Below are 26806 nucleotides of genomic sequence, written 5' to 3'. Positions count from 1 at the left end.
TATTGTGTGAGACTTAACGGTTGCAAACGTAACTTGACATGAATACATTCAATGAGATCTGCAAGTATAATTTATTTTCAGAATAATTGGAATAAGTCCACTTACGAGTGAATATCCTGCTGTGAATCAAAAATACTTAAGATATTGAATCTGCGCGTACTTGGAGTTCTGTCGTTTTACCAAGAGATTTGTACAATTTTAATTAATATGGAGATGGTCCCCCCCCTTGCTGCTATATCAGCCCCAACGCTATCATGAGGCACTCTGTTCACAACATCAAACCACTTGTCCACACAATGCCATACATGCGGTCCGCCATCTGCCCGGTACAGTTGAAACTGGGATTCATCAGTGTCTCAGTTATGACACTGAACTGCAGTCAGGCCAAGACCCTGGTGAGGACTTTTTTTTTCTTCTAATGCCTTAAAGTAGTCAAAGTAACTGAATGTAATCAGATTGTTAATTTGGGTAATCTGTTACATTAATGATTACACGTGACAGGTAACTAACGGATTACATAAAAGTAACCTACCCAACCCCAGCCTTAATGCAATTACCAGCTCTAGCCTATACCCGATAGATCTGACCTGCTATTCCATTTTATGACAGGACCTTATAGTTAACCATCAAAAAGGATGAAACAAAACAAGGTCAATTAGTTTAATAAAATCATATTGGATGCAGTTATGCAATCATGACTCTTGCTGCAGAATATTCCAATTTAAAATGAGTTGAATATAAACATTCTTTCACCCTTAGCATGAGTTCAGTTTGTTTAATACTGATGTAGATGTAACCAACAACTCCTCTACCTTGTCAGAGGCCCCCTGAATCGCAAATCAACCCTAGATACATCTGTAATAGATTGGATAAGTGTGGCCATATCGAATAGACCTAATCTCCCTCCACGCCTATCAGAGGGCAAGATGGAACTATTACCAATCCAGGTCTACATGGAGTATAAGGGTCAATTTGTGATTCAGCACCAATGTCAGCAAGTTTCCAATCCACTTTGGACAATATCTATCCACATCATGGTTTGGCTATGTGATACACCAATTGGCTTTCTCTCCCTCAGTGGTAGCTACTTTAAAGTGACATATTTGAGAGGCTTTCAAACTCAATGACTAAGGGTGTGGCCCGGTTCTTGAGGTCAATCATCTTAAAATAAGCTATTTTGTCTCACAAATTAGGCTACTTACGTCATTGCAAATGTTAAGGACACAATTGGAAATAATCAACTTTCAGAATCTAGTGGAATTGTAACAACAATCATACTGTACATGGAACAAAGGACAGACTTAAGAGTTACTCTTATCTAGATTTGGTTTCAATTCATTTGGCCTTTGGGTTTTCATAAGAGACTGTCAGAATAGTGATTGTTGAAAGACTCATTGTCTAAAAACAAAATTTGCTATAACATTCAGATTTTTGATGTGCATTTAGAGTTTTTAGTCCTGACAAGTTGGTGTTGAGCGCATACATAAGCTATAGGCTAGTCCTTTTGTATTTCCACCATCTGACAAGATATGAACGCAGCATCTGCATTACAGTCATTTACACATAAGGCCACATTGTCTTTCCATAAAAGGGGCAAACATAAATTAAACAAAACAAGTGAATGTTTGATCTAATGCCATTCTATCTCCCAATTGTGTCAAATTAAATGTAAAATTGGAGCAATAACCGATTCAGACAATCAGCTATTGAACAGAGGTGTTGGCAAGCACAATACAAAATGGCACTCCAATCTAAAAAAAACTAAAATAAACTCAACTTTAGCCAATATGTTCATTCTACACACACTGTGATATGGTAAGTGTAGTAGTCTACAAGAAAGGACAGAACTCAATATTTTACGAGTGAAATGAGAACATAACATTTCTAGCATGGAATTTACAACTCCCCTCAGACACGTAAGAGAAGTGATAAGCTAGGCTTCTAACCCCCCCCCCCCCAAAGCAGCAAAAAAACTGTTTAGGTGGCCTGATCTCATAACTTGTGCAAGAGTATCCTCCACCCTTTCCAATAAAACTTTTTCACAATAAGATGTGGTTGTATATTGCTACACCTCTTTCAAAGAGATTAAATAAAACTGATCATAAAATAAACTATACAAACAGGATCTCAAATATTCAACACATTCAGCAACTGATGCTGAACTCCTAAGTCAGAGTTAAATTATTCATATAAATAAAAAATAAACATTTGTGAATAGAAAAATATTCAGACTTGCCGTCATCCCTATTACAGGTTTCTAAAATGACCACAACTGCAATAAATGGGCTTTTCAGGAAAAACAAATAGGAGAAATTACAATCTTGTGTAATAAGGACTAATTGGAATGCAAGCAGTAATGGTTGTAATTCTGCTAGAGAAGACTATATATTTCAGTTGTTCCTGAGGAGGAAAACATTAACACATACATGTCACACATACTGTCCACAGACACTACACATTCTGTTCAAATGTCTATTCATATGCAAAAGCTGTTAAGTCTTGGTGGTTAATTGGGGCTAGTGTCAATATACTTCAGTTTTTTTGTTAAGAGTAAGAGAGAGGGTGGGGAAGGATTTACTCCAGCTTGACAACTCCCTTTAGCCTCCTCTTCACACGAGAGTAGGGGCTGAGCCGGTCGTCCATAATGAAGTCATACAGGACCTTCACCCATGATGTGTACTGGGGCAGGTCATCGTAGTACTCCGATGCGATTTTCTTCACCTAGGTGAAGGGAGAAAACAAACAGTGTGTTCAGCATAAAGCTGCAATATGTACCTTTTTGGGTCGACTAGACAAAAGCCACATAAATTGAGTTCTAGAGCTGTCAATTCTCAATGAAAGCAAGTCTAATTAGGTACATTTGTTCTGTCTGTGCTATTTCTATGCTGCCCATTCTTAGGTGTAGTTTTTGCATCTTTTACTTTTGGTTTTGTACAGCTGCTTTAAACAGCTGAAAATACAATAATTTTGGTTATATAAAATATATTTCAGTGATTTAGATGGTACTGGGATTCTCTACACAATGACTGCTTGTTTTGTCACAAACTGAAATTAGGGAAAACTATTAGATTTTTTTGCAACAAGGAAATGGTTGGGCGATTGATGCATATTGCATCGTCAAGCGTTTCTCTAAGTTCCAATCAAAGCAAAATTGCAGCGTCCTGAATCAGAAGAATAATCAATGCAACAGTTTTCCCCACAAACCAACATATAGGCTAGACGTTCTTTGTACAATGATAATCTTTTAAATCATTTACATCTCCAAACATAGAATGTGCAATGAAATAGAGCTAGAGTCAAATGCTTTTCTGCTGCGCCTAGACGTTGGAACAGTCTGCCTAAACATATTTGGAGGAATATGGTTGTTTTACAGATGTCCTTATTTTTATTACCCCTTTCTTTATTACTTAACCTGTTTCACCATGCACTTCTGGCTGCAAATGTAAGCTGTATACAAATAAAAGTTAATTACTAAGCACTTCAATAAAGGAGCTATGGAACTGTCACTAAGACTATTACAACTACTGCCCCTGCCCCCAAATACCAATTGCCTATTGTTTATTTAACAGTTAGAATGCTAAAATTGATTCGATAACATGTCTTTCCTCTCCATAAAGCCCCAATGTTTTCAACAGCTATATCGTACCAGAGGTAGCCTACGTCCTGGGATGCTGGGGAAGTCGTGGTGCTCGTTGTGGTAGCCCACGTTGAAGGTGAGCAGGTTGAGGGAGCCATAGTACGAGTACGTCTCATGGCCCTTGAGGAACATGTAGTGCTCAGCGATGAAGTGTCCAGAGATGGGGTGCAAGCCCATTCCCAGCAAGGAACCTGCCATCATGTAGACCACAGGCTTGGCTCCACACAGCCAGTAGAGGGCCACATTGAAGGACAGCTGCACAGCCACGTTGGCCACCTCCAGCCTGGTGATGGGCTTGGGGTTGATGCAGAGAGGGCGGATGGCGTAGAACAGAGGCTGAAGGATGATCCAGACAAACTTACGGAAGCGTGTGCAGAAGAACCAGCCCTCAAATTCAGTGGGGATGTCCACGTCCACGCCATCTCCTCCCAGGTAGCGGTGGTGGTCCAGGTGGTAGCGCTTAAAGGAGGCAGAATACGGCAGCCCGATGGGCAGGTTGGCAAACATGGCAAACCAGCGGTTCCACATGGCCCTGCTGTTGCCAAACGCCGTGTTGTGGGAGATCTCATGGATGGCCAGGGTCATGGAGTGGTTGATACAGCTGCCAAAGGCATAAGTCCAGAACAAGACCCATTTCCAGTCTAGGTCTTTGACCAGATAAAATGCTAAAAACTGGATGAGTACCATCATGCAAACAATCCACTTCAGCCTGGGATCAGGCCCCATTAGGGTCTTTATTTCTGGGTACTTTGCTGTTAGAGAAGAGAAAGAATATCATTTTGGTTAATTTATTTGTTAAACGTTGCCTACTTATTTGGCAAAGCACTAATCAAAAAAACACTGATACACAACTCCTTACGTCATGTCATTCTAATTCATAACTTTAAATTGTTACAATCACAATATAAAAGACTATCAGCCATTTCCTACAATTTGTAACTGTTTGCAAGCCCTCAAGCACTAAAGTTTTGCATCATTGCTACTTCTGTCAAATGGTCCCTTAAAAAGCTCAGTCAGGACAGGCCCAGAGGTACCAAACTGTCAACCACAAACACCATTGATAAAAAAGTGCCTGCAGGAATGGTCTGGCAATTGCCATTCAAAACAGCACTAAGTTATACTGGTATCTTATTTGACTGGCAGCCACAGCAGGACGAGAGACCATAATGATTCATGTACTTTTAAAGAATAAGGGCAATGCAAATAAGATGACCAAATCCACCCTCCATTTGCAAATAAATCAGTCTGCAAGTCACAATTTACATTTTGTGACAATGTCATGTCACCTTGAGAACTTATCTTAAATCTCTCCTGACTAAAAAGTAACCTAATGTGCACAAAGGGTGGTTTCAGGTTAGGCCTAGGTCCACTAGGGCCCAGCCAATGAGTGACAAAATCAAAGAAGATGGTTTGGCCTACAGCATGATCAAAGTTATCACACAGCATCAAAATAATGAAATGCTGGTTGATGCAGGCCTATCAGGTTATGTACCACCTAAATAGAATTTCACCAATATGGGTTAAGGTAAGCAACACCAAAAAAACACTGTCATCCTTATGACTACCTTGATTTCTCAGCCGATGGAGAATGGGTGAAATGTGGGACTTTACCACCCTCTCTTCCAAACCAGTTAGAAAAGTTTTGGACGGGGCCTCCCGAGTGGCGCAGCGGTCTAAGGCACTGCATCGCAGTGCTAGAGGCATCACTACAGTCTCGGGTTTGATCCCAGGCTGTATCACAACCTGCCTTGATCGGGAGTCCCATAGGGCGGCGCACAATTGGCCCAGCGTCATCTGGGTTTAGGGAAGGGTTTGGCCGGGGGGGGCTTTACTTGGCTCATCGCGCTCTGGCGACTCCTTGTGGCGGGCTGGGCGCCTGCAGGCTGACATCGGTCGTCAGTTGAATGGTGATTCCGCCGACACGTTGGTGCGGCTGGCTTACAGGTTAAGCGAGTGGGTGTTGGCGGGTCATGTTTCGGAGGATGCATGACTCACCCTTCGCCTACAAGGCCATTGGGGAGGTACAGCAATGAGACAAGATCAAAATTGGGGAGAAATAATCAAATAAAAAACACATTTTGGACACACAAACATGGGGGTGTACAAAGGAATAGGGAAACCTTTATCAGGTAGGTGGAACAGTCAATTGTAACAATGCACATGGTGATATAGCCTGATCCAATCACAATTGCTGGGTCCCATACAACATTACCAGCTTGTAGTGGTCTACTTTAAAACGTTTGTTTAGGTGTTAGTAGCACCTGCAGTGGGCAGAAGTTGAGTATTGTGTGTGTAGGCCTATATTAAAATCACTGGGATTTATTAAACTAGGCTATAAGCTAGAAAGTGAAAACCAGGCCATGTTGACCTTGAGTTTACTGTGTTACTTGTAATGGATTTGGTGACAGACAGGACTCATGTGGACAGACTGTTTAGCCTGCGACTCACTGACTGCTTCTTGACTAATGACCATTCACCTTTCTAACCATGGGAATGGGTGGTTTATCAAGGCACTATTATAACCAAATCATACTCAACAATTGAAGTTGTTGGCTTTCTGTCCTATCACAGCATAACACACTTTGGTTAGTTTCATCAATGCTACTGATATATAAGGATGATAAAGGCTGACAGAGAGGGAAAAAATAAATCAGGTGGAAGGTGGCTATAGCTGACAATAGTCCAGCACTCTCATCCAATTGCACAACTTGTCACTTTGTGGAGTGATCAAATCAATAGTTAGATTTTGGAGTGATGTCTGGAGTAATTATTATAAAGTCGGCTTAATTAATTTTACAGACAAAGAGCCCACCTTTTGTAGCATATTTTGTTTTGTCGACATTTGTGAAGTTTACCGACAAATGTGCTGTTTCCATCAGGCCTGTCGTGACATTTTTCTATCCGACATGTACATCCCTCGCATTAAAAGTTTGGATGGAAACCTGGCTAGTGACAAAGGAATCTTATCCTGTCTGAATAACTTGTAAGCTATGGGAGTACAGTCGTAACCAAAGGTTTTGAGAATTACACAAATATTAATTTCCACAAAGTTCGCTGCTTCAGTGTCTTTAGATAGTTTTGTCAGATGTTACTATGGAATACTGAAGTATAATTACAAGCATTTCATAAGTGTCAAAGGCTTTTATTGACAATTACATGAAGTTGATGTAAAGAGTCCATTTTTGCAGTGTTGACCCTTCTTTTTCAAGACCTCTGCAATCCGCCCTGGCATGCTGTCAATTAACTTCAGGGCCACATCCTGACTGATGGCAGCCCCTTCTTGCATAATCAATGCTTGGAGTTGGTCAGAATTTGTGGGTTTTTGTTTGCCCACCCACCTCTTGAGGAATGATCACAAGTTCTCAATGGGATTAAGGTCTGGGGAGTTTCCTGGCCATGGACCCAAAATATCGATGTTTTGTTCCCCGAGTCACTTAGTTATCACTTTTGCCTTATGGCAAGGTGCTCCATCATGCTGGAAAAGGCCTTGTTCGTCACCAAACTGTTCCTGGATGGTTGGGAGAAGTTGCTCTCTGAGGATGTGTTGCTACCATTCTTTATTCATGGCTGTGTTCTTAGGCAAAATTGTGAGTGAGCCCACTCCCTTGGCTGAGAAGCAACCCCACACATGAATGGTCTCGGGATGCTTTACTGTTGGCATGACACAGAACTGATGGTAGCGCTCACCTTGTCTTCTCTGGACAAGCTTTTTTCCGGATGCCCCAAACAATCGGAAAGGGGATTCAGAGAAAATGACTTTACCCCAGTCCTCAGCAGTCCAATCCCTGTACTTTTTGTGGAATATCAGTCTGTCCCTGATGTTTTTCCTGGAGAGAAGTGGCTTCTTTGCTGCCCTTCTTGACACCAGGCCATCCTACAAAAGTCTTTGCCTCACTGTGTGTGCTGATGCACTCACACCTGCCTGATGCCATTCCTGAGCAAGCTCTGTACTGGTGGTGCCCCAATACCGCAGCTGAATCAACTTTAGGAGACGGTCCTGGCGCTTGCTGGACTTTCTTGGGCGCCCTGAAGCCTTCTTCACAACAATTGAACAGCTCTCCTTGAAGTTCTTGATGATCCGATAAATGGTTGATTTAGGTGCAATCTTACTGGCAGCAATATCCTTGCCTGTGAAGCCCTTTTTGTCCAAAGCAATGATGACGGCACGCATTTCCTTCCTTCCAGGTAACCATGGTTGACAGAGGAAGAACAATGATTCCAAGCACCACCCTCCTTTTGAAGCTTCCAGTCTGTTATTCGAACTGACATGATGTCAGCTGGTCCTTTTGTGGCAGGGCTGAAATGCAGTGGAAATGTTTTTGGGGGATTCAGTTCATTTGCATGGCAAAGAGGGACTTTGCAATTCATCTGATCACTCTTCATAACATTCTAGAGTATATGCAAATTGCCATCATCCAAACTGAGGCAGCAGACTGAAAATTAATATTTGTGTCATTCTCAAAACTTTTGGCCATGACTGTACAGCAGCACCAGGAGGCACAGAGGGACACTGCTAGTTACTACTGTTGAGACTGGCTAGTATTGCAGTCTGGTGATGTATTTTAGGGTTTATCAGTGTTGTTTTCCCCTATATTAACTGCAATCCTTATGGCTTCGCCTTCTCAGTAAGTAATACAACAATACAAACCTAAGCACTCTTGAAATATGAATAAAAGCACAGTATGATTTCCTAGAAGTGAAAATGAAGCTGTTTCCCAGCACTGGCAGAAATAGCCCTAAGGTAAATATTTTGTAAAGGTGGCTCTGTTTTGTCTTGGAGATTCCTCAAATTTCTCACACATTCTCTCTCCCCGGAGGAATTGTGAATTCCCAGATCTTATCAGGTGAACAGGTAAAGCAGACTTCATAATCATTACTCCAGAAGTGAAAACGAAACTCTGTTTCCCGGGAACTGTCAGAAATAGCCATATGGTAAATATTTTGCAAATATGGCTCTGTTTTGTCTTGGAGACTACTCAGATTTCTCGCAGATTCTCTCTCCCCAGAGGAATTGTGAATTCCCAAGAAGTGTCAGGTGAATAGATTAGCGAGAAATAGTGGTGTAAATGCTTATGCGCAAATATTTATATAATAACCATCATATTGAAGTAAACTTCAGAGTCACATGATGATATGTTGTGTGGTCGTTCCACATGCCGTTTATTCCGGATGCAGTTGATTAGGCTACAGCTGAAACAAGTTATGATGAACTTCACAGGGTGGGGAAAGTGTTCCGTATTTTATCTAACGGGTGTTATCCATAAATCTAAATTACATTGCACAACCTTCAATGTTATGTCATAATTACGTAGAATTCTGGCAAATTAGTTTGCAACGAGCCAGGCTGCCCAAACTGTTGCATATACGCTGACTCTGCGTGCAATGAACGCAAGTGACACAATTTCCCTAGTTTAATATTGCCTGCTAACATGAAATTATTTTATTTAAATATGCAGGTTTAAAAAGATATACTTCTGTGTATTGATTTTAAGAAAGGCATTGATGTTTATGGATAGGTATTGATTTTAAACCTTTATTTAACTAGGCAAGTCAGTTAAGAACACATTCTTATTTACAATGACGGCCTGGGAACAGTGGGTTAACTGCCTGTTCAGGGGCAGAACGACAGATTTGTACCTTGTCAGCTCGGGGATTTGAACTTGCAACCTTCCGGTTACTAGTTCAATGCTCTAACCACTAGGCTACCCTGCCGTATATTTGGCAGGGTAGCCTAGTGGTAATGGTTTTGATGGTAATGGTTAGGTACACATTGGTGCAACGACAGTGCTTTTTTCTCAAATGCGCTTGTTAAAAATCTGGAGCTGTCATTTTGTGACTGATGCTTGTAAACATGTTGATTGCTAGGCATACAAATAAGATTATTTCTTGATGCATTTGAAACGAGGTCTAGGTGTGGCCGCAATCGGACTAGATCTTGCACAACTCTTGGCGAAATGCATTGCTCGACTGCCGTGAGGGTGATAAGCACAATATCGTTTGTGAACTGTATCCCCCCCATGTGTCCATTATAGCATTCATTCTTATAGCATTCATTCTTATAGCATTCATTCTTATAGCATTCATTCTTACAATGAATTATCAGTTCTCAACATGTTGTTCTCCTCCATGCTGCCAGCAGCGTGATCTGCTTTCCTTTGAGCATATATAACAGACAGTTGTTGGTCGGAGCATGTCTCATTGGAGCCGCTGAGCCGAGAAGTGTGCAATTGCGACCCGCAATTTGGGCATTCCCTTTATCTGCAGGAAGCCCTCCTTATACTTCCAGGCGGGTGAGCTCAAGTACAGTAGGTGGCATTAATGCACAATAACGGTGGATGCCAGCCGCCAATAAGCCCCACAGAAGAAGCGGTGACAACGGTAGCTAGCTAGTTGTACACCGGTAAATAGTGCCTTTTGCCCTCGCCTGTCTGGCTCACTTTTCCTGCAGGTTTGTTAACGACGGCAGGTGTTCGGCAGGCAGGAGCGAAGGACACTGTGTGCTAGCTTAGCTGGCTAGTCCTAAGCAGAACTCCGGTACACAGCAGGCGGGAGTGAGACCGAGTGCTAGCACACAGTGACGCGAACTATCAAACTAGCTACAGTGGTTCTTCCTTTAAAACTTGCATCATACTGCGCCACACCTCGTGCATGCTGCCGCAGCATTCTGTGGCACGTCATTTAATTCTCAGGCATTTTTTCCTGTTACTGCAAGTTATAGCTAGTTTGACCACCAGATGGTATCTTTGAGAATCATTTGATCATCTTCCATATTGCAGACGCGCCGGAGACCGGGGTTCAATCCCCCAATGGGGAGGAAGGAGCAGGATGTTCTTGTAAGAATGAGTTCTTAACTGATTCCATGTGTGTTATTTCATAGTTGTGATGTCTTCACTATTATTCTACAATGTAGAAAAAAGTAAAAATATAGAAAAATCCTGGAATGAGTAGATGTCCAAACTTTTGACTGGTACTTGCTTAATTAATATTATGGTGTTTTTATTCCATAAAAAAAACACAAAACCCTTTGGTTAAATTCAGACCGTTTTGCTCCCGGAGCGCACATTGGACGTTCGGGCTGAGGCAGTTAAGCACCCAAGCTAATGTTGGCTACCTTGCTAGCTACTTCCAGACACAAATGAGACTACTCTGACCATTTTACTCACCCTAGCAGAGCTGGTTAGGCAGTTTGTGTTAACCAAAGCGTTGGTGACTAACTGTGCTGCTGGAAACAATTTAATTATGCTTTTTTTTGCCCATGTTTACTGTGTGACGACCCTCCCACTGTCTGCCATATTCTCTATTTGTTCTTGTTTGTTTATTAGGATGCCGGTGGGCGGAGTTGGGAGGGTCGTCAGGTACATGGGAAACACCTGGGCCCGGTGTGTCCCAGGATAAATACACCACTTCCCCATTCATGGAAGAGGCTCTCTCCATGCAGACACCTTTACATATTTTGTTGTGTATTTTGGTGGCCTTTTTGTGTTTCTTTGTCATAATTATTTTTTAATTGGTGATCTTTTTGGTTGTTTGCATTGGCACCTTTCAACACCCCGCATTATCACATTCATGCATGCAAAACACTCACTTACACTATTGATTACACACACCATTGTATATTGTACTCAGTTTACTTTATTTAATAAATATATGTTTTGTTACTCCTTATCTCCACGTGGTCTCCCTTTTGTTACGGGCTTTGAGCCGGTTCGTGACAAGTGGGAGCTCATCCGGGATCTTTGAACGTATTGGTTTGGGAGAACGTGGAGGTAATGTTAAATTCTGTATGTGTTTGGTTTGCTCATGCATTTGTTTGAGTTTGATAGGCCCAGTATTGGTTGCCTTTGTTGTTTTGGTTTGTGTGCTGCATTTTGAGTTTAATGGTTAGTTTCCAGGCCCTGCCCAGCCTAGAAACTCTTCTACTTTCCGTTGGGACATTGGTCTGAGGATGTGAGTAAGTCGGTTGTGTACCTTGGTGGGAGATTTGGGTAGGGTAGTGGAACTTGCTACCCGGAGCTATAGCCTTTTTCCCCTGATAGGCTTAGCGACGTGTTTCATTTTTGGAATATGTTGGGCATGGTTAATGTTTGTTTTTGTGTGGTGTCTGGACTGAGCAGTTGTCTCGTGGCCACATCCGTGGCTTGGTGGAATTTTCCAGCATGCTGGGGAGTTTTATTTCCTTGCTAGCAGGCTACAGTGTGTAAATACCCACCGCAAATCCGCACAAAGACTAGGGTTGAGTTATTGTAGGTTTTGGGGAAGCTCCGTATCTCATCTCTTCTGTGGTACTCAGGGTGATTGTCATTTCTCTGGTTGTGGTCTGATGTGCTCAGCAGAGGTGTTGAGCAAGATTATTTACTTATGACTATGGCGTCTTATGTAGATTAGTTCATTCGCTTTCCATTAGAGGAACTGTTAGAATGATGTATTAAAGAACAGCTATTGAAGATGAATGATTGAAAATAGTGAAATTCTGTTACGTTGGGAAGTGACTATGAATCGTTGGGAGTTGTTGAAAAATTAAGGACCCTGATGTTCTTTTCATTTGAGTTTCTAGCTGATTCAGTCTCTTATGCCCTGTTCCTGATTCTTTACGTGACTGGCCATTGTTTGGTGTTGTCATGTTCTATCTTTCCTGTATGTTCCCTCCTGGTCTTGTGTTCTTCTTTCCTCTTAAACATTGCTTCCTGTGTGCAAAGGTTGCTGAGGTCTGGGGAGGAGGTTGGCTGGTGCAAGTGGCGGTGTGAGCACGTAACCCTTCATCAATTTGGGGACGCAGAGGCCGGTATGTTGTTCCGGTGTTATTGTTGGTCCCCAGTTTTATGGGGGGGAGATGTGACGACCCTCCCACTTGTCTGCCGTATTCTCTCTTTGTTCTTGTTTCTTTATTAGGATGCCGGTGGGTGGAGTTGGGAGGGTCGTCAGCTACATGGGAAACACCTGGGCCCGGTGTGTCCCAGGATAAATACACCACTTCCTCATTCATGGAAGAGACTGTCTCCATGCAGACACCTTTACAGATTGTGTATCTTGGTGGTTTTTGGTTGTTTGCTTTGGCACCTTTCAACACCCTGCATTATCACATTCATGCATGTAAAACTCACTTACACTACTGATTACACACACACCATTGTATATTGTACTTGGTTTACTTTATTTAATAAATATGTTTTGTTACTCCTTATCGTCTCCCTTTTGTTACGGGCTTTGAGCCGGTTCGTGACAACTGACACCGGCCATATTCAACGGGCCATATTCAGAGCTCGTAAAATGAATTATTCTGCACTCAGACGAGAGTGCTCTGAAATCAGAGTAGATGGCCAGAGCGAATTTACGAAAGCACCCGAATGTCCATTGAGGACACACTCCGACTAAACCATTTAGCTAAGCTAAGAATGACAAACGTTGGGTAGTTAAGAGCCTATAGTTAATATTTGCAATCAAATATTTTGTAATAGAGCGCAAAACTTTATGCATTTTATTCCCCAATTTATTTGAAAACAAAACTAATTAAATTTGACTACCATCCTCCATTTGGCCATTTTTTTTTTTAGTGTCAGTTTGGCTACAACCAATACTGTTCAGCCTTTCTTTCAGACAAAAGGAAGTCATAGTGGACACCGAAGAAGGACTGTGCAATGATGGCATCTCAGGTAAGCAGCACTGGGCGTTCTTCCATCCAAGCTTTACATAGCTCCTACGATTCAGTGTCGGTTCATAACATTGTACTATATTACATACATACCGTAGAATGATAAATCATGCAATTAAAGCATTTAGCTACGAATGCCTGTTCTCGTCATTTTCAGTTGCATTAATCTAACTTTCTTTCATGGCAACTCATAAGCAGGCCATGTCCTATTTGTTTCATAGTCAATATAATATTTCATGACAGTGTGACGGTTAGCTTTGTTTACAGAAGGATGAAAGAACAATGTCTGTCAGGGAATGCTATTCTGATATGTCAGATGAGTTATACCAGAAAGTCAGCACCATTAAGGCAAGGATGCTCCATGGGGGCTTATAATGGTCAAAGGAAGTCTCAGAGCAATGGCCCATTGTGTACAATGGCGAAGAATCTTTGCAGCGTGTAGATGGTGCAGGTATCATTGCCAGAATGATCAAGCTTCGTTACATTGCTCGGCAAAAATACTCTGCACCCGTCTCTCGTCCACATTGATACAAATAAATTGATAAGGTACTAAGATGTATAATGTCTCCAAATCTAAAAAGTTAACTTTTTCATTCCTAAACAAATTTTCAATGTATGAAACTGGAGTGTTTCTTCAACTGGTAATACATAAATAATGAAGCAGGTTAATAGGTTAAACATTTCACTTTTAATTCCAATGCTTTAAGATACAACTGGTAAGTATATTATTTTGTATACATGTTGCATATTTCCCCATCCCCTAATGAACCACAATACCAGTCTGGTGTTAAGCTTTGTGCTGTTTTGACGTCTCCTGAAAATGACATTGCTGCTTTAGATTGAACAGTCATCTCAGTTATTGTTTTCATAGCTACAAAAAAAAGCTATTTTCTTTACTTCAGAGTGCGAGCTGATCAAGGGGTCAAATGTAGATAATGCCAGATGTTCACTGTGAGGATCAGGCCGTGGAAGCTTTATTGCTGGAAAAAGAGTCCATAATCAGAGGTAATTAAACTGTTCGGTGTTCTTTTTCCTCTTCCTGTCTTGTTGTACATGGAACCTGTCTCACATGCACAGTTTGGAGGAAGAAGGATACCTTGACCTGTCATTCTATCCACTTATGTTCCTACCTCGTCTGCGGGTAGATCTGAAACATTTCAGAGTTAGAATAATCACCCTCTGTACTTAGAGGCAAACCTGACACCTCACCAGCTGTGGCATATCAGAATGCTCCAAACACCTGTGCACATTGGTTTTGCCTTAGCACTATACAGCTGATTCAAATGATCAAGTCATCAAGCTTCAAGTGGTATTTATGTCTAATAATGACATTATCTTCTATTGTTTGTCTGCATGTCTGTTTTTCAGCATAAACTACTCTAACCACAGTGTGGACACCAAGTGAGACCACACACACACTTACTTCATCCCTCTCCCCCTTCTCCCTAAACCCTCTAGGTTATATCAGCTGTGTCGGTGAACCCCTCCCTCATCTGAACTGGCTGACAGAGGGCACAACATGATCATAGGTGAGAGGTCCGGTCAACAGGAAGCATTATTAAAGAGGTGCTTTAAATTGAAAAACAACTGCCTCGTCTGCAGGTATGTTTTGATGCGAGAGAGGAAACCAGTCCCATCAGCCACCTCACCCGCTCTGAAGATAACCTTCGGTCCAACTGGGGGCACAAGGCTGGTTAGGAGACACCTATAGAGACTAACTGAGAGAATATTCGGGTAGCACTGTAATTCATTAATCATATGCTGTCTGCCTCTGTTCATACCTCTTTCCCTTTCTGTCTTACATTTACATTTAAGTCATTTAGCAGACGCTCTTATCCAGAGCGACTTACAAATTGGTGCATTCACCTTATGACATCCATACCCCTCCCCACCTCATTTCTTCTACATTTTATAATGCACACCATATGTGCATTGAAGTACAGATTGAACTTCTATTTATAAAACCTGGATAATGAACTTATTTCAATTAAGTGTTTCACATTCTCCACTGGTTGAAATCTCATTGAAATACTATCCTGTGTCCTCAGATTAATGCAGATGAAGGGTTAGATATGCATAGTTTTTTTTAAGTGTACATGCAAACACAGCATCGTTCAAAGAATGGAGTTTGATACACCTGCTTTTGGATATGACTAAAAAAAGAATGTCTCAGATTCCTACCTGAACCACACCTTTATTTGCCAAGGAAGAGTACATGATCAGTGAATATATTCAATGTACAGGCTACAATGTGGGGATCTCATTAACGCCATTCAGACTTGAAGGTGATACAACAACTATGATAGCTGAGGATCATAGGTTCTGAACTAATATTCATACCAAATGTTTTACACAGATCGGCTACATACTGTAGCTAGCTACACAGCCATACAGTTATTTTTATCCTCCACTACACAATAAGCAAGTAAATAGCTAGCTATGTTACTTCAGCTGCATTGCAAGGCATGCTTACACAATTGTACATTCAATTTGCAGTAAATGCTTTAGCTAGCTAGATTCTCTACATCCACTGTTTCCCAGGAGTTCCTAAAACATTAAACATGAATTACAATGTCATACTGTACTCGTGTCATAACACCAGCTAGCTGGCTAATATTAGCTAGTCAGTTAATTGCGATTTAGCAAGTTTGTCAATTAACTTCAACAAAAAAATATGCACAATCGTTTGTCTCTACATTAACGAACATATCTCTCAATTATACATTTTTAGCTTGACTCGTTATTACATTTGCTTCCCCAGTAATGTTTTGTCAGCCAACTTTGTTGAAAACCACCAGGGACAGGTGGCTAGCGTCAAATTCATCCTTGGAATCACTCGATATTATTGGTCATATAAAAACCTTGGGACCCAAATGCATAACGAGTGCTCTAACTCCCCCTTGTGGTGGTCTGGAACAGTGACGCTGGGTACCTCTAAGCCCCGCGGTGTATGCTCGCAACTTTAAAAAGGAGGAACCACTGTAGTACAAAGTGTCAACACAGACCGAACAATGAGCCAGATATTTCACTGGATGAATAAATTTGTAGTATCCAGTTGGCGTTTCCACTCACTACCAAATATGGAAATGAGATGTGGCCAGCAGTGGGAGAAGGCTGGAGAGAAATGGATGTTGGTCGACATTCAGCTAATTTTCTCATCGATTAAACATTTGATCTCCATACACCTTGTTTCCAAAGCTAGAATCTGTAAAAAAAAAAAAAAACAGTGGAGTGCATTTTGTAGACTTTACCCTTTGCCAAAGTTAATTTTATTTTTTAGGTGTGCAAGGGCAAATTGTACATTCACACTTCAGAGTAGGCGTGCCCTAACAGAAATATGCAAATAAATGCTAGAACGTGCCAATCAGACCTCACTAGCTTGAGCTTGGCTCTGCACACCTCTTGCTTGCTCTACACACTATGATTAATTTGCTCCCATTGGAAATGACAGGCTCTGGTCTATCTTGGGTTCGTTATTTTAAAAATCCTTGGCATTGGACCGGTAGACAGTTTCCTCTGCCCCCGCCTGTTGGGCACGGTTTCCTCCGGTACACTGGAGGCGGGAGCGACACTGTGTGCTTGCTATCTAGCAAGCTAGCAAGCACAGTGTCGCAGCCTCCCGCCTGGTGTGCTAGCGGTATATAATTGGTCTTTCGCCCTGCCTGTCGGGAACCGTTTTCCCCGCAGTTCTGTTGATCTCTAGGGTAGGGGGCAGCATTCTGAATTTTGGATGAAAAGCATGCCCAAATTAAACTGCCTGCTACTCGGGCCCAAAAGATATGATATGCATATAACTGGTAGATTTGGATAGAAAACACTCTAAAGTTTCCAAAACTGTTAAAATAGTGTCTGAGTAGAACAGAACTGATTTGGCAGGCAAAAACCTGAGAACCTTTTTTTGTTGGTTTTGTAGTTTTCTATTCAATGCCATTACAGTATCCAGTGACTTAGGACTCAATTTGCTGTTCCTATGCCTTCCACTAGATGTCAACAGTCTTTAGAAATTGTTTCAGGCTTGTATTCTTATAAATGAGGGAGTAAGAGCAGTCTGAATGAGTGGACTCTGACATGTCACAGAGCTTTTTCATGCACAATCCCGAGAGAGTGCATTTCTTGTTTACCTTTTATATTGACGTTATTGTCCGGTTGAAATATTATAGATCATTTAGGCTAAAAACAACCCGAGGATTGAATATAAACATCGTTTGACATGTTTCTATGAACTTTACGGATACAATTTAGATTTAATTTAATATAATTTAATTTATTTTGACTGCATTTGAGCCTGTGGATTACTGAAGAAAATGCACAAACAAAACTGAGGTTTTTGGATATAAAGAGACTATCAAACAAAAGGAACATTTTTTGAGGAAATGAATGTCTTCTGAGTGCCACCATATGAAGACCATCAAAGGTAAGGGATGAATTTTATCACTATTTCTGAGTTTTGTAACGCTTCTCCTTGGCTGGTTACTATTTGTAATAACTTGTCAACTGGGCTATGTTCTCAAATAATCGTACGGTATGCTTTCGCCATAAAGCATTTTTAAATTATGACACCGTGGTTGGATTCACAAGAAGTTAATCTTGAAACCTATAAAATAGGTTTTGTTTTCTGAATTTTAATAATGAGTATTTCTGTATTTGAATTTGGCGCTCTGCAATCTCACTGGATGTTGGCCAGATGGGACGCTAGCATCCCACATACCCTAGAGAGGTTAATGACGGTGAGGACAGGTGTTCGGCAGGTGAGAGTGAAGGACATGGAATATCGGTGTCGCTCCTGCTAGCAACCAAGGAGGACACCGGGAGGTGGGTGCGAAAACTCAAATTTTATTTCCCTTTTGTCCCACATTTTTTTTAAAGTGTGTCACGACCATGAAGATGTCGAACTCTACTGAATGCCTAAATGAAGGAACACCCTGAATTGCGGAATGCAGTTGCACACCATTGGCTGAGCTGGAGAAGTGTGTATCAATCCTGTTATATAGGATTCATAGCGACCAGTATTGGGAATTTTCCAGCACGTGTGACATCTTAAGAGTAAAATAAGTGCACTCTGAGTGTCTAGGTCATTAGGCACCATTAGACATGCACCTGTCTGGGGAGTGGGCATGTCGGTTAATTTTTGCACCATTACTATGGATTAATGTTTCTAAGCCCTAATGGGAAACCAAGCTAAAATTAGTGCAAGGCAAAAAGATAATGGTGACTAAATGCCAGAGGGGATGAATCATTATCATAAAGAGGAATTACTATGTGTGTGACGCAAGGATGAAACCTATATAAAAAGTGTTTGCCAAGGCTGGAAAGGGAGTTGCTTCATGAACCAGCTCAGCTTCTGTTACTTTGTGATAAAGTCTATTTGAACTCACAAGATCCAATATTTGAGAAATATTATTGACGGAATATTTCCATGACACCAGCAGGTCAAAAGGAACGACTGAAATTAACGAGTCACTCAGAAAACTAAAATCGTAGTTAATTAAAGAACGAAGCAGTTAAACTTTGGCATGGTGCTTTCCATCTCGTGGTCACTAACTTTTCAGATGTAACTAATTATTTTTAAAACATTATCCTCATCACCATTTTTCAATTCTAAACTTTCAAATTCAGATATTACACACGTCAGTGTTTCCGCTGAAATAATTGTTACATATGAGTTTCATAAGGCCTGGTTATTTATGTAATAAGGTATCTGTTTTACATTTTTGCAAACATTTCTAACCCTGTTTTCACCTTTGTCATTATGGGGTATTGTGTGTAGATGAGGGGGAAAAAACTATTGAATCAATTTTAGAATAAGGCTGTAACATAACAAAATGTGGAAAAAGTCAAGGGGTCTGAATACTTTCCAAATGCACTGTACTTGAGGCACTGTTCGTTCAGATAGGAGAGAAGGGCCATTGCCTGTTGCGCACTGCAACATCACCCACCTTTGAAACCATTTAACCATAAACATAATTGTCATTTTATTGGACATGTTCCAACCATAGGAATGTTAAGGGGATTATTTTATAAACACTTCCTCATATGCCATTGAAACCACTCTCTCTCTCATGTTCTCAACTTTCTTTCATTATCCAGCAGCCAAAGATACAATCCTAGTCATATTAACAACCCATGTTTGTTGTTGCATCATTAGATCCTCCCCACTTTTAAAGGATATTTTCATCTCTGTTATAATATGAAACCACTTGCAAAGACACAGTCTACAGGTCGCCCCTTGCTAGCTAGTACACACTGAGGTAGAGTGTACTTCGCCCCCGCCTCCCACCCACTGTGTACCGGAGAAAACTGTGCTTGACAGGCGGGAAACCAGTACCCGACCAGTGGGAGCGAAGGACGCTCTACCCCGGTGTGTACTAGCTATAGCTAGCTAACGTTGTTCCCCACCCCCCTCTTGTGGGGTTTATCGGAAAAGCTGACAACGACTCCATTTTGTTGCTCCCTGCCTATAGACAGAGACTAAAACAGGAAGCTCAGGTCTGTTCAGCGCTGGTCCGACCAATCTGATTCCACGCTTCAAGATTGCTTCGATCACGTGGATTGGGATATGTTCCGCATTGCGTCAAACATTGACGAATACGCTGATTCGGTGAGCGAGTTTATTAGCAAGTGCATCGGCGATGTCGTACCCACAGCAACGATTAAAACATTTCCAAACCTGAAACCGTGGATTGATGACAGCATTCGCGCGAACCAGGGCAAGGTGACCGGAAACATGACCGAATACAAATAGTGTAGCTATTCCCTCCACAAGGCAATCAAACAAGCTAAGCATCAGTATAGAGACAAAGTAGAGTCACAATTCAACGGCTCAGACACAAGAGGTATGTGGCAGGATCTACAGTCAATCACGGATTACAAAAAGAAAACCAGCCCCGTTGCGGACCAGGATGTCTTGCTCCCTGACAGACTAAACAACTTCTTTGCTCACTTTGAGGACAATACAGTGCCACTGACACGGCCCGTGACGAAACCTGTGGACTCACCGTTACTGTAGCCGACGTGAGTAAAACATGTAAACGTGTCAATCAATCCTTATCCCAGTCTGCTGTTCCCACATGCTTCAAGAGGGCCACCATTGTTCCTGTTCCCAAGAAAGCTAAGGTAACTGAGCTAAATGACTACCGCCCGTAGCACTCATTTCCGTCATCATGAAGTGCTTTGACAGACGAGTCAAGGACCATATCACCTCCACCCTACCTGACACCCTAGACCCACTCCAATTTGCTTACCGCCCCAATAGGTCCACAGACGGCGCAATCGCAACCACACTTCCCTAACCCATCTGGACAAGAGGAATACCTATGTCAGAATGCCTTTCATCGACTACAGCTCAGCATTTACCACCATAGTACCCTCCAAACTCATCATCAAGCTCGAGACCCTGGGTCTCGAACCCGCCCTGTGCAACTGGGTACTGGACTTCCTGACGGGCCACCCCCAGGTGGTTAGGGTAGGTAACAACATCTCCACCCCGCTGATCCTCAACACTGGGGCCCCACGAGGGTGCGTTCTGAGCCCTCTCCTGTACTCCCTGTTCACCCATGACTGCGTGGCCATGCACGCCTCCAACTCAATCATCAGGTTTGCAGACGACACTACAGTGGTAGGCTTGATTCCCAACAACGACAAGACGGCCTACAGGGAGGTGGTGAGGGCCCTCGGAGTGTGGTGTCAAGAAAATAACCTCATACTCAATGTCAACAAAACAAAGTAGATGATCATAGACTTCAAGAAACAGCAGAGGGAGCAGCCCCCTATCCACATCGACGGAACAGTAGTGGAGAGGGTAGTAAGTTTTAAGTTCCTCTGCGTACACATCACAGACAAACTGACTTGGTCCACCCACACAGACAGCGTGGTGAAGAAGGCGCAGCAGCACCTCTTCAACCTCAGGAGGCTGAAGAAATTTGGCTCGTCACCAAAAGCACTCAAACTTTTCAAACTTTTCAAACTTTATCACCGCCTGGTACGGAAACTGCTCCGCCCACAACCGTAAGGCTCTCCAGAGGGTAGTGAGGTCTGCACAACACATCACCGGGGGCAAACTACCTGCCCTCCAGGACACCTACACCACCCGATGTCCCAGGAAGGCCATAAAGATAATCAAGGACAACAACCAACCGAGCGACTGCCTGTTCACCCCGCTGTACTGACCTCATCCAGAAGGCAGTACAGGTGCATCAAAGCAGGAACCGAGAGACTGAAAAACAGCTTCTATCTCAAGGCCATCAGACTGTTAAACAGGCACCACTAACATTGAGTGGCTGCTGCCAACATACTGACTCAACTCCAGCCACTTTAATAATGGAAAAATGTATGTAAAAAATGTATCAAGAATAAAGGTATGACTCAGTACATAGGCGGGAGGCGCTCCAGTACAGTAGATGGCCGTAATGCACCATAACATTAAAGAACCACTTTAAACAATGTCACTTAATATGTTTACAAACCCTACATTACTCATCTCATATGTATATGCTGTACTCTATACCATTACTGCATCTTGCCATCTTTATGTAATACATGTATCACTAGCCACTTTAAACAATGCCACTTTTATATGTTTACATACATTACTCATCTCATATGTATATACTGTACTCGATACCATCTACTGCATCTTGCCTATGCCGTCCGGTACCATCACTCATTGATATTTGTATGTACATATTCTTCATACTTTACACTTGTGTGTATAAGGTAGTTGTGAAATTGTTAGGTTAGATTACTCGTTGGTTATTACTGCATTGTCGAACTAGAAGCACACTCGCATTAACATCTGCTAACCATGTGTATGTGACAAATACAATTTGATTTGATTTATCAGTGGTTGGTGTGGGATTCTGTATTTTACATTGTAGCCATTACCATATATATGATTACATATTATCTGATGTTGGTTGTGTGAGGTGTCTGCACATGTGCACTGGAGCATCATTATGTGATTAAACAACTGCTTGTTTAATCCAATGTTATGGTGCATTACGGCCATCTACTGTAGCGCCTCCCGCCTATGTACATTTAACATTTAACATTTAAGTCATTTAGCAGACGCTCTTATCCAGAGCGACTTACAAATTGGTACTGAGTCATACCTTTATAATGGACGATATAAGTATAAAGAGGGGTTCCTGTAGAATCGATTTACATAACAATTGGTCTGGCTAGCTAGCTAGATGACGAATAGTGTAGGTAACAACAGCAATGGTTGCAATTAGATCAGATGCTATCCAACTCTCCCTGCCTGCCTCACAAGGAAACTAGCCAGCCACCCATATGAAAAATGTATGCACGCATGACTAAGTCGCTTTGGATAAAAGTGTCTGTTAAATGGCATATATTATTATAGTTATATATTATTTAGCTATCTATCTATCATTAGCTAGATAATTATATATTAATCCGTGGCTGCAGTGAGCAACTACTAGTTACATAGCATATCTGAAAGGGAATTATAGTTAGTTAGCTAGCCAACTTTAGCTAGTTAGCAGCCAGCTTTGATGAAAGACAAAAGGAACACTTATAGCTAACAAGCGAAATCATTCATGACCAGCAATACAAACTGACAAGCTAATGTTAGCTTCTATTGCGGTCTATGAGGAGAAAGGAAAATACTCACCCAAAATGTCTTTCCTCCTGTCTGCGTGTGGCTGATCTGTATAAACCCATTCGTAATCCTCACGAGGGACACGGTTCCCCATATTTATTTGGTGTAATGAATCTCAAACCATTTATATTACTAGCTAAAAGTATTAAATTAACTTCAACTTCTCGGTTACCTAACGGACTCAAGCCACCCTGCCTGGTGTCAACGCAGGATCTGATTGAAATAGAGATCGCATACACCGATCTGCGTAACAAACAAACGTTTTGGATGCTGATTCGCAGATTCTCTCACATAGTGCGCTCAGAGCACACGTCGTAAGGTATGGTCGACGAGTAGGGTTGATCCGAGCGTTCTGACCTCACAACAACGGTAGTCAAGCAAGCTAACTGGCCAAAGTTGGCTAGTTACTTCCAGATACAAATGAAAGAACACCTCACTCTGACCATTTTACTCGCCCTAGCATAGGTGGTTATGATGTTTTCATGTTGTCTAGAGCGTTGGTGACTGTAATAGATGTGAGTTTGAATTCCATGAAAATAGATATCATTGTGGGTGCGGCAGAACGGTTCCTGGGACTGAAATAATTATTTGCGGAGGAGTTGCATGGAGTATTGTCACAAGACGTACCACCCTCTGAGGTCATATAGCCTGAGAAGGGAGATATAGAGATTGAAGGAATACGTGGGAGTTTTGGGGTTTAGGTTTTGTCAATGTGGTGTTAATTGTTTTATTTTAGGTGGATTAAGTTAGATTGTTATTTTTAGCTTTTTTTCAACCTAGTCCAGTTGGTGGCAGTAATGCACATTTTGTGGTTGTAGTCTGCCGTAAAAGCCACAGAAGAAGAAGAGTTTGAATCAAGCGGTGCTTCTAGCGAAGTTGGTGAAGATGAATGTCCTAAATGGACAACAGCAGAGTCAAAAACTGGAACAAAAAAAGGAAAGCAGATGATACATCTATGAATGATAATGAATTACTTTTTGTTGGGATGCGTTGGTTGAGTAAAGATGCGCTGGGAAAAGTGGATTCGGTAAGAGGGGTATTATTTTGATTAATTAAATTTCTGAAGAACAGGAAGATTGCAGTGGGCCTCAAAATAATCCTGACAACATAAGTTTCTTGCTTTGAATTTGGGAGTAGAGCACCTTTTAAAAAATATATATTTTATTTATTAACAACAAATCAATACATAAAGCACATGAGGGAACACAAGCATACATAGATTACAAACAATGGACAATCGAGCTAGGGGGTACAGTATCACATTACAATTACACAAGGACCTTAAGGGACATGCATATACTTACAATTCTAACAGCTTTTTTGTTAGTAGAGCATTTAACCGTCTTAAAATACAGTTCAATTTCTTTTTGTAGGATACGAAAATGTGGTTTTCTGTTTGTAAATTTACATTTATGTATATGAAATTTGGCCAAAAGAATAATGAAATTAATTACATTAAAATGATTCCGCTTATTTCTATTGTATGTAAAGAATCCAAACAGTACATCTCTCCACAATAGTGTAAAATCTTCATAAATGTGTTCAATTATAAACCTACTGATGTCTTGCCACAGTTTTCTTACATGCATACAATGCCAAAAAAGATGCACAACTGTTTCTGGGTGGTCATTACAAAAGGAGCAATTTGAGTTGATGTTTTCCTTAAACTTCTTCATATAGTGGTTGGCAGGATAATATTTATGAATAATTTTAAAGGAAACTTCCTTAATTTTGTTAACAAGTAGGTATGTTTGTGGCAACATCCAAACTTTTTTCCAACATATATTATCAATAAATCCATTCCAATAAGGCATGACATAAGGTATAGATACAACATCCTGCTGAAACAAGGGTCGTATCGCTCTGTTGTTGAATGGATCAAAAGAGAAACAAATCTTTCCTACTGATGAGTCAACAGGGTCAATAGAAGGTAGGCTCTGAGGGTCAGGTCTTGACATGTTCCTGAATAACATAGCAACACCTGAGGGAATGGCATCTCAAACAATTGCAAAATCTTTCGGTGTTACAGGGACCTTGTAAAGTGATAAGAATTCTTTATAACTGAGTAAAAGACCCTCTGCATTTACCAGGCTCACCAATAGGATATTATTTCTGAACCAATATTCTAAAAACAGAGAGGTATTTTTATACAATATATCCCGATTATTCCATATATAATATCTGTGTGGAGAAAAATTGTGTTTATAAATTAAGGACCATGACAAGAAAACCTGCCGATGAAAAGCAGAAAGTTTCACTGGAACTTTGTCAATATTATAATTGCAAAACAACATGAAGTTAAGGCCACCAAAAGTGGAGAAGACATGATGAGGAATAAAATTCCAGATAGAAGTGGGTCTTCTTAGGAATTGTTTTATCCAATTGATCTTGAAAGTATTATTTGAAGTAGTAAAATCCAGAAAATTCAGTCCACCATTCTCATAAGTGTTCATTACAACAGTTTTCCTAATGTAATGGGTACGGTTTCTCCAAAGAAAGTTGAAAAGCATCTGGTCTATCTCCTTGCTTATTTTACGGTCAAGATATAAAGATAGAGCACCATATGTTAGTCTAGTGATACCTTCAGCCTTGGTTATTAGGACTCTACCTTTTAAAGATAAGTCCCTCTGTAGCCATTGATTTAGTTTCTTCTGGGTTTTTTTAATAAGAGGGTTAAAATTTAGTAAGCCTCTAGACTTCTGATCCTTTGTAATGGTTATGCCTAAATATGTTAGTTCTTCTTTTACTGGAATACCATAATATGAAGGTGTCACACAATCTTTGACAGCCATGAGTTCACATTTCTTAATGTTAAGAAATAGACCAGACGCTTTGGAAAAGGATTGTATCACATTGATCGATATGGGAATTTGGTTAGCGTCTTTCAGAAAAAGTGTAGTATCGTCAGCCAGCTGGCTTATAATAATTTCTTTACCAGCTATGGAAATACCTTGTACAGGACTATTATTTAAAGAATTTGCAAGAAGTTGGGTGATTAATAAAAACAGGTACGGAGAGATAGGACAACCTTGCCTAATTCCTCTCTTTAACTCAAATCTAGGTGAGGTGCCATATTTCAATTTGATAGAGCTGTTACCATTTGCATAGAGAGTCTTAATAGCCTTACAGAAAAAATAGTAGAGCACCCTTCAAAGGGGTCATCTCAGGGGTGACGACAGATGTTCAGGTTGAATACATAAAGATAATTCCTGGTGTTGTTGGTGCTTGAAAAGGCTAACTATGTATGTGAAGCTTGGTTATGTAAGATAGGCTTTAAGAGCTTTCTTTCCATAACCTACAGTAAGAACTGTAAAGGATGTGGCGATGTTTCAAGTATGCTCACATGGACGCATACTGTTTTTGTAGAGAATCATTGTACCATCTAAACCGCTGTGAAATATATTTTCCATAACCAAAAATATTGCATAGTCAGCTGTTTGAAGTTGGTGTGCAAAGTCGAAAGTTAAAGATGCAAAAATGAAACTTCAGAACGGGAAGCATAGAAATAGGACACATGGAACAGATCTTCCGCTTCTTAGACTTGCTTTCAACGGGAATGAAAGATCTATAACTCACATTTATATGTGAATTTGGCAGGTCGCCCAAAAAGTTACATATTGTCACGTTAACGGCCTAAACATTACAAAACGTGCATTTGATCAAATAAGCCTCACATAATTTGACATTCTTAGATAGGTGGGTTTTGTTGCTAAACGTTTAGCAACAAAAACTACGGGCTTAGATGACATGTTTTCAACAAACTATACTGAACAAAAATATAAGCACAACAATATAAATGCAACATATGTCGATCCCATGTTTCATGAGCTGAAATAAAACATCCCAGACATTTTAATTAAAATGTCTTTAAAATTTTGTGCAGAAGTTTGTTAGTGAGAAT

At 41.0% G+C, this 26806-nt stretch overlaps 1 protein-coding gene across 1 annotated transcript; it reads right to left on the bottom strand.

Moving 5' to 3' along the window:
- Positions 1–646: 646 nt before the first annotated feature.
- On the bottom strand, positions 647–23447 carry LOC124041288 (sphingolipid delta(4)-desaturase DES1-like). The gene is made up of 3 exons (XM_046358700.1): positions 22918–23447; positions 3647–4389; positions 647–2721 (listed from the first exon to the last, which is right to left on the bottom strand). Exons 1-3 carry the CDS (start codon positions 22997–22999, stop codon positions 2575–2577), a joined length of 972 nt encoding a protein of 323 aa, XP_046214656.1. The 5' UTR covers positions 23000–23447; the 3' UTR covers positions 647–2574.
- Positions 23448–26806: the final 3359 nt, after the last annotated feature.

This window comes from Oncorhynchus gorbuscha, linkage group LG08 (genome assembly GCF_021184085.1).
Source record: "Oncorhynchus gorbuscha isolate QuinsamMale2020 ecotype Even-year linkage group LG08, OgorEven_v1.0, whole genome shotgun sequence".
Lineage (NCBI taxonomy): Eukaryota > Metazoa > Chordata > Actinopteri > Salmoniformes > Salmonidae > Oncorhynchus > Oncorhynchus gorbuscha.
Note: the sequence above shows the minus strand (reverse complement) of the source record. Positions and strands in the feature narration are given on the sequence as shown.

Bases quoted from the DNA above. Each gene is read 5' to 3' on its own strand.
- LOC124041288 (XM_046358700.1), bottom strand. From the start codon at position 22,999: ATGGGGAACCGTGTCCCTCGTGAGGATTACGAATGGGTTTATACAGAT. The intron at 4,390-22,917 runs GTGAGTATTTTC...CTTCTCTAACAG, and splicing joins CAGGAGGAAAGACATTTTGG to CAAAGTACCCAGAAATAAAG. The intron at 2,722-3,646 runs GTACGATATAGC...CCCTTCACCTAG, and splicing joins CAGGACGTAGGCTACCTCTG to GTGAAGAAAATCGCATCGGA.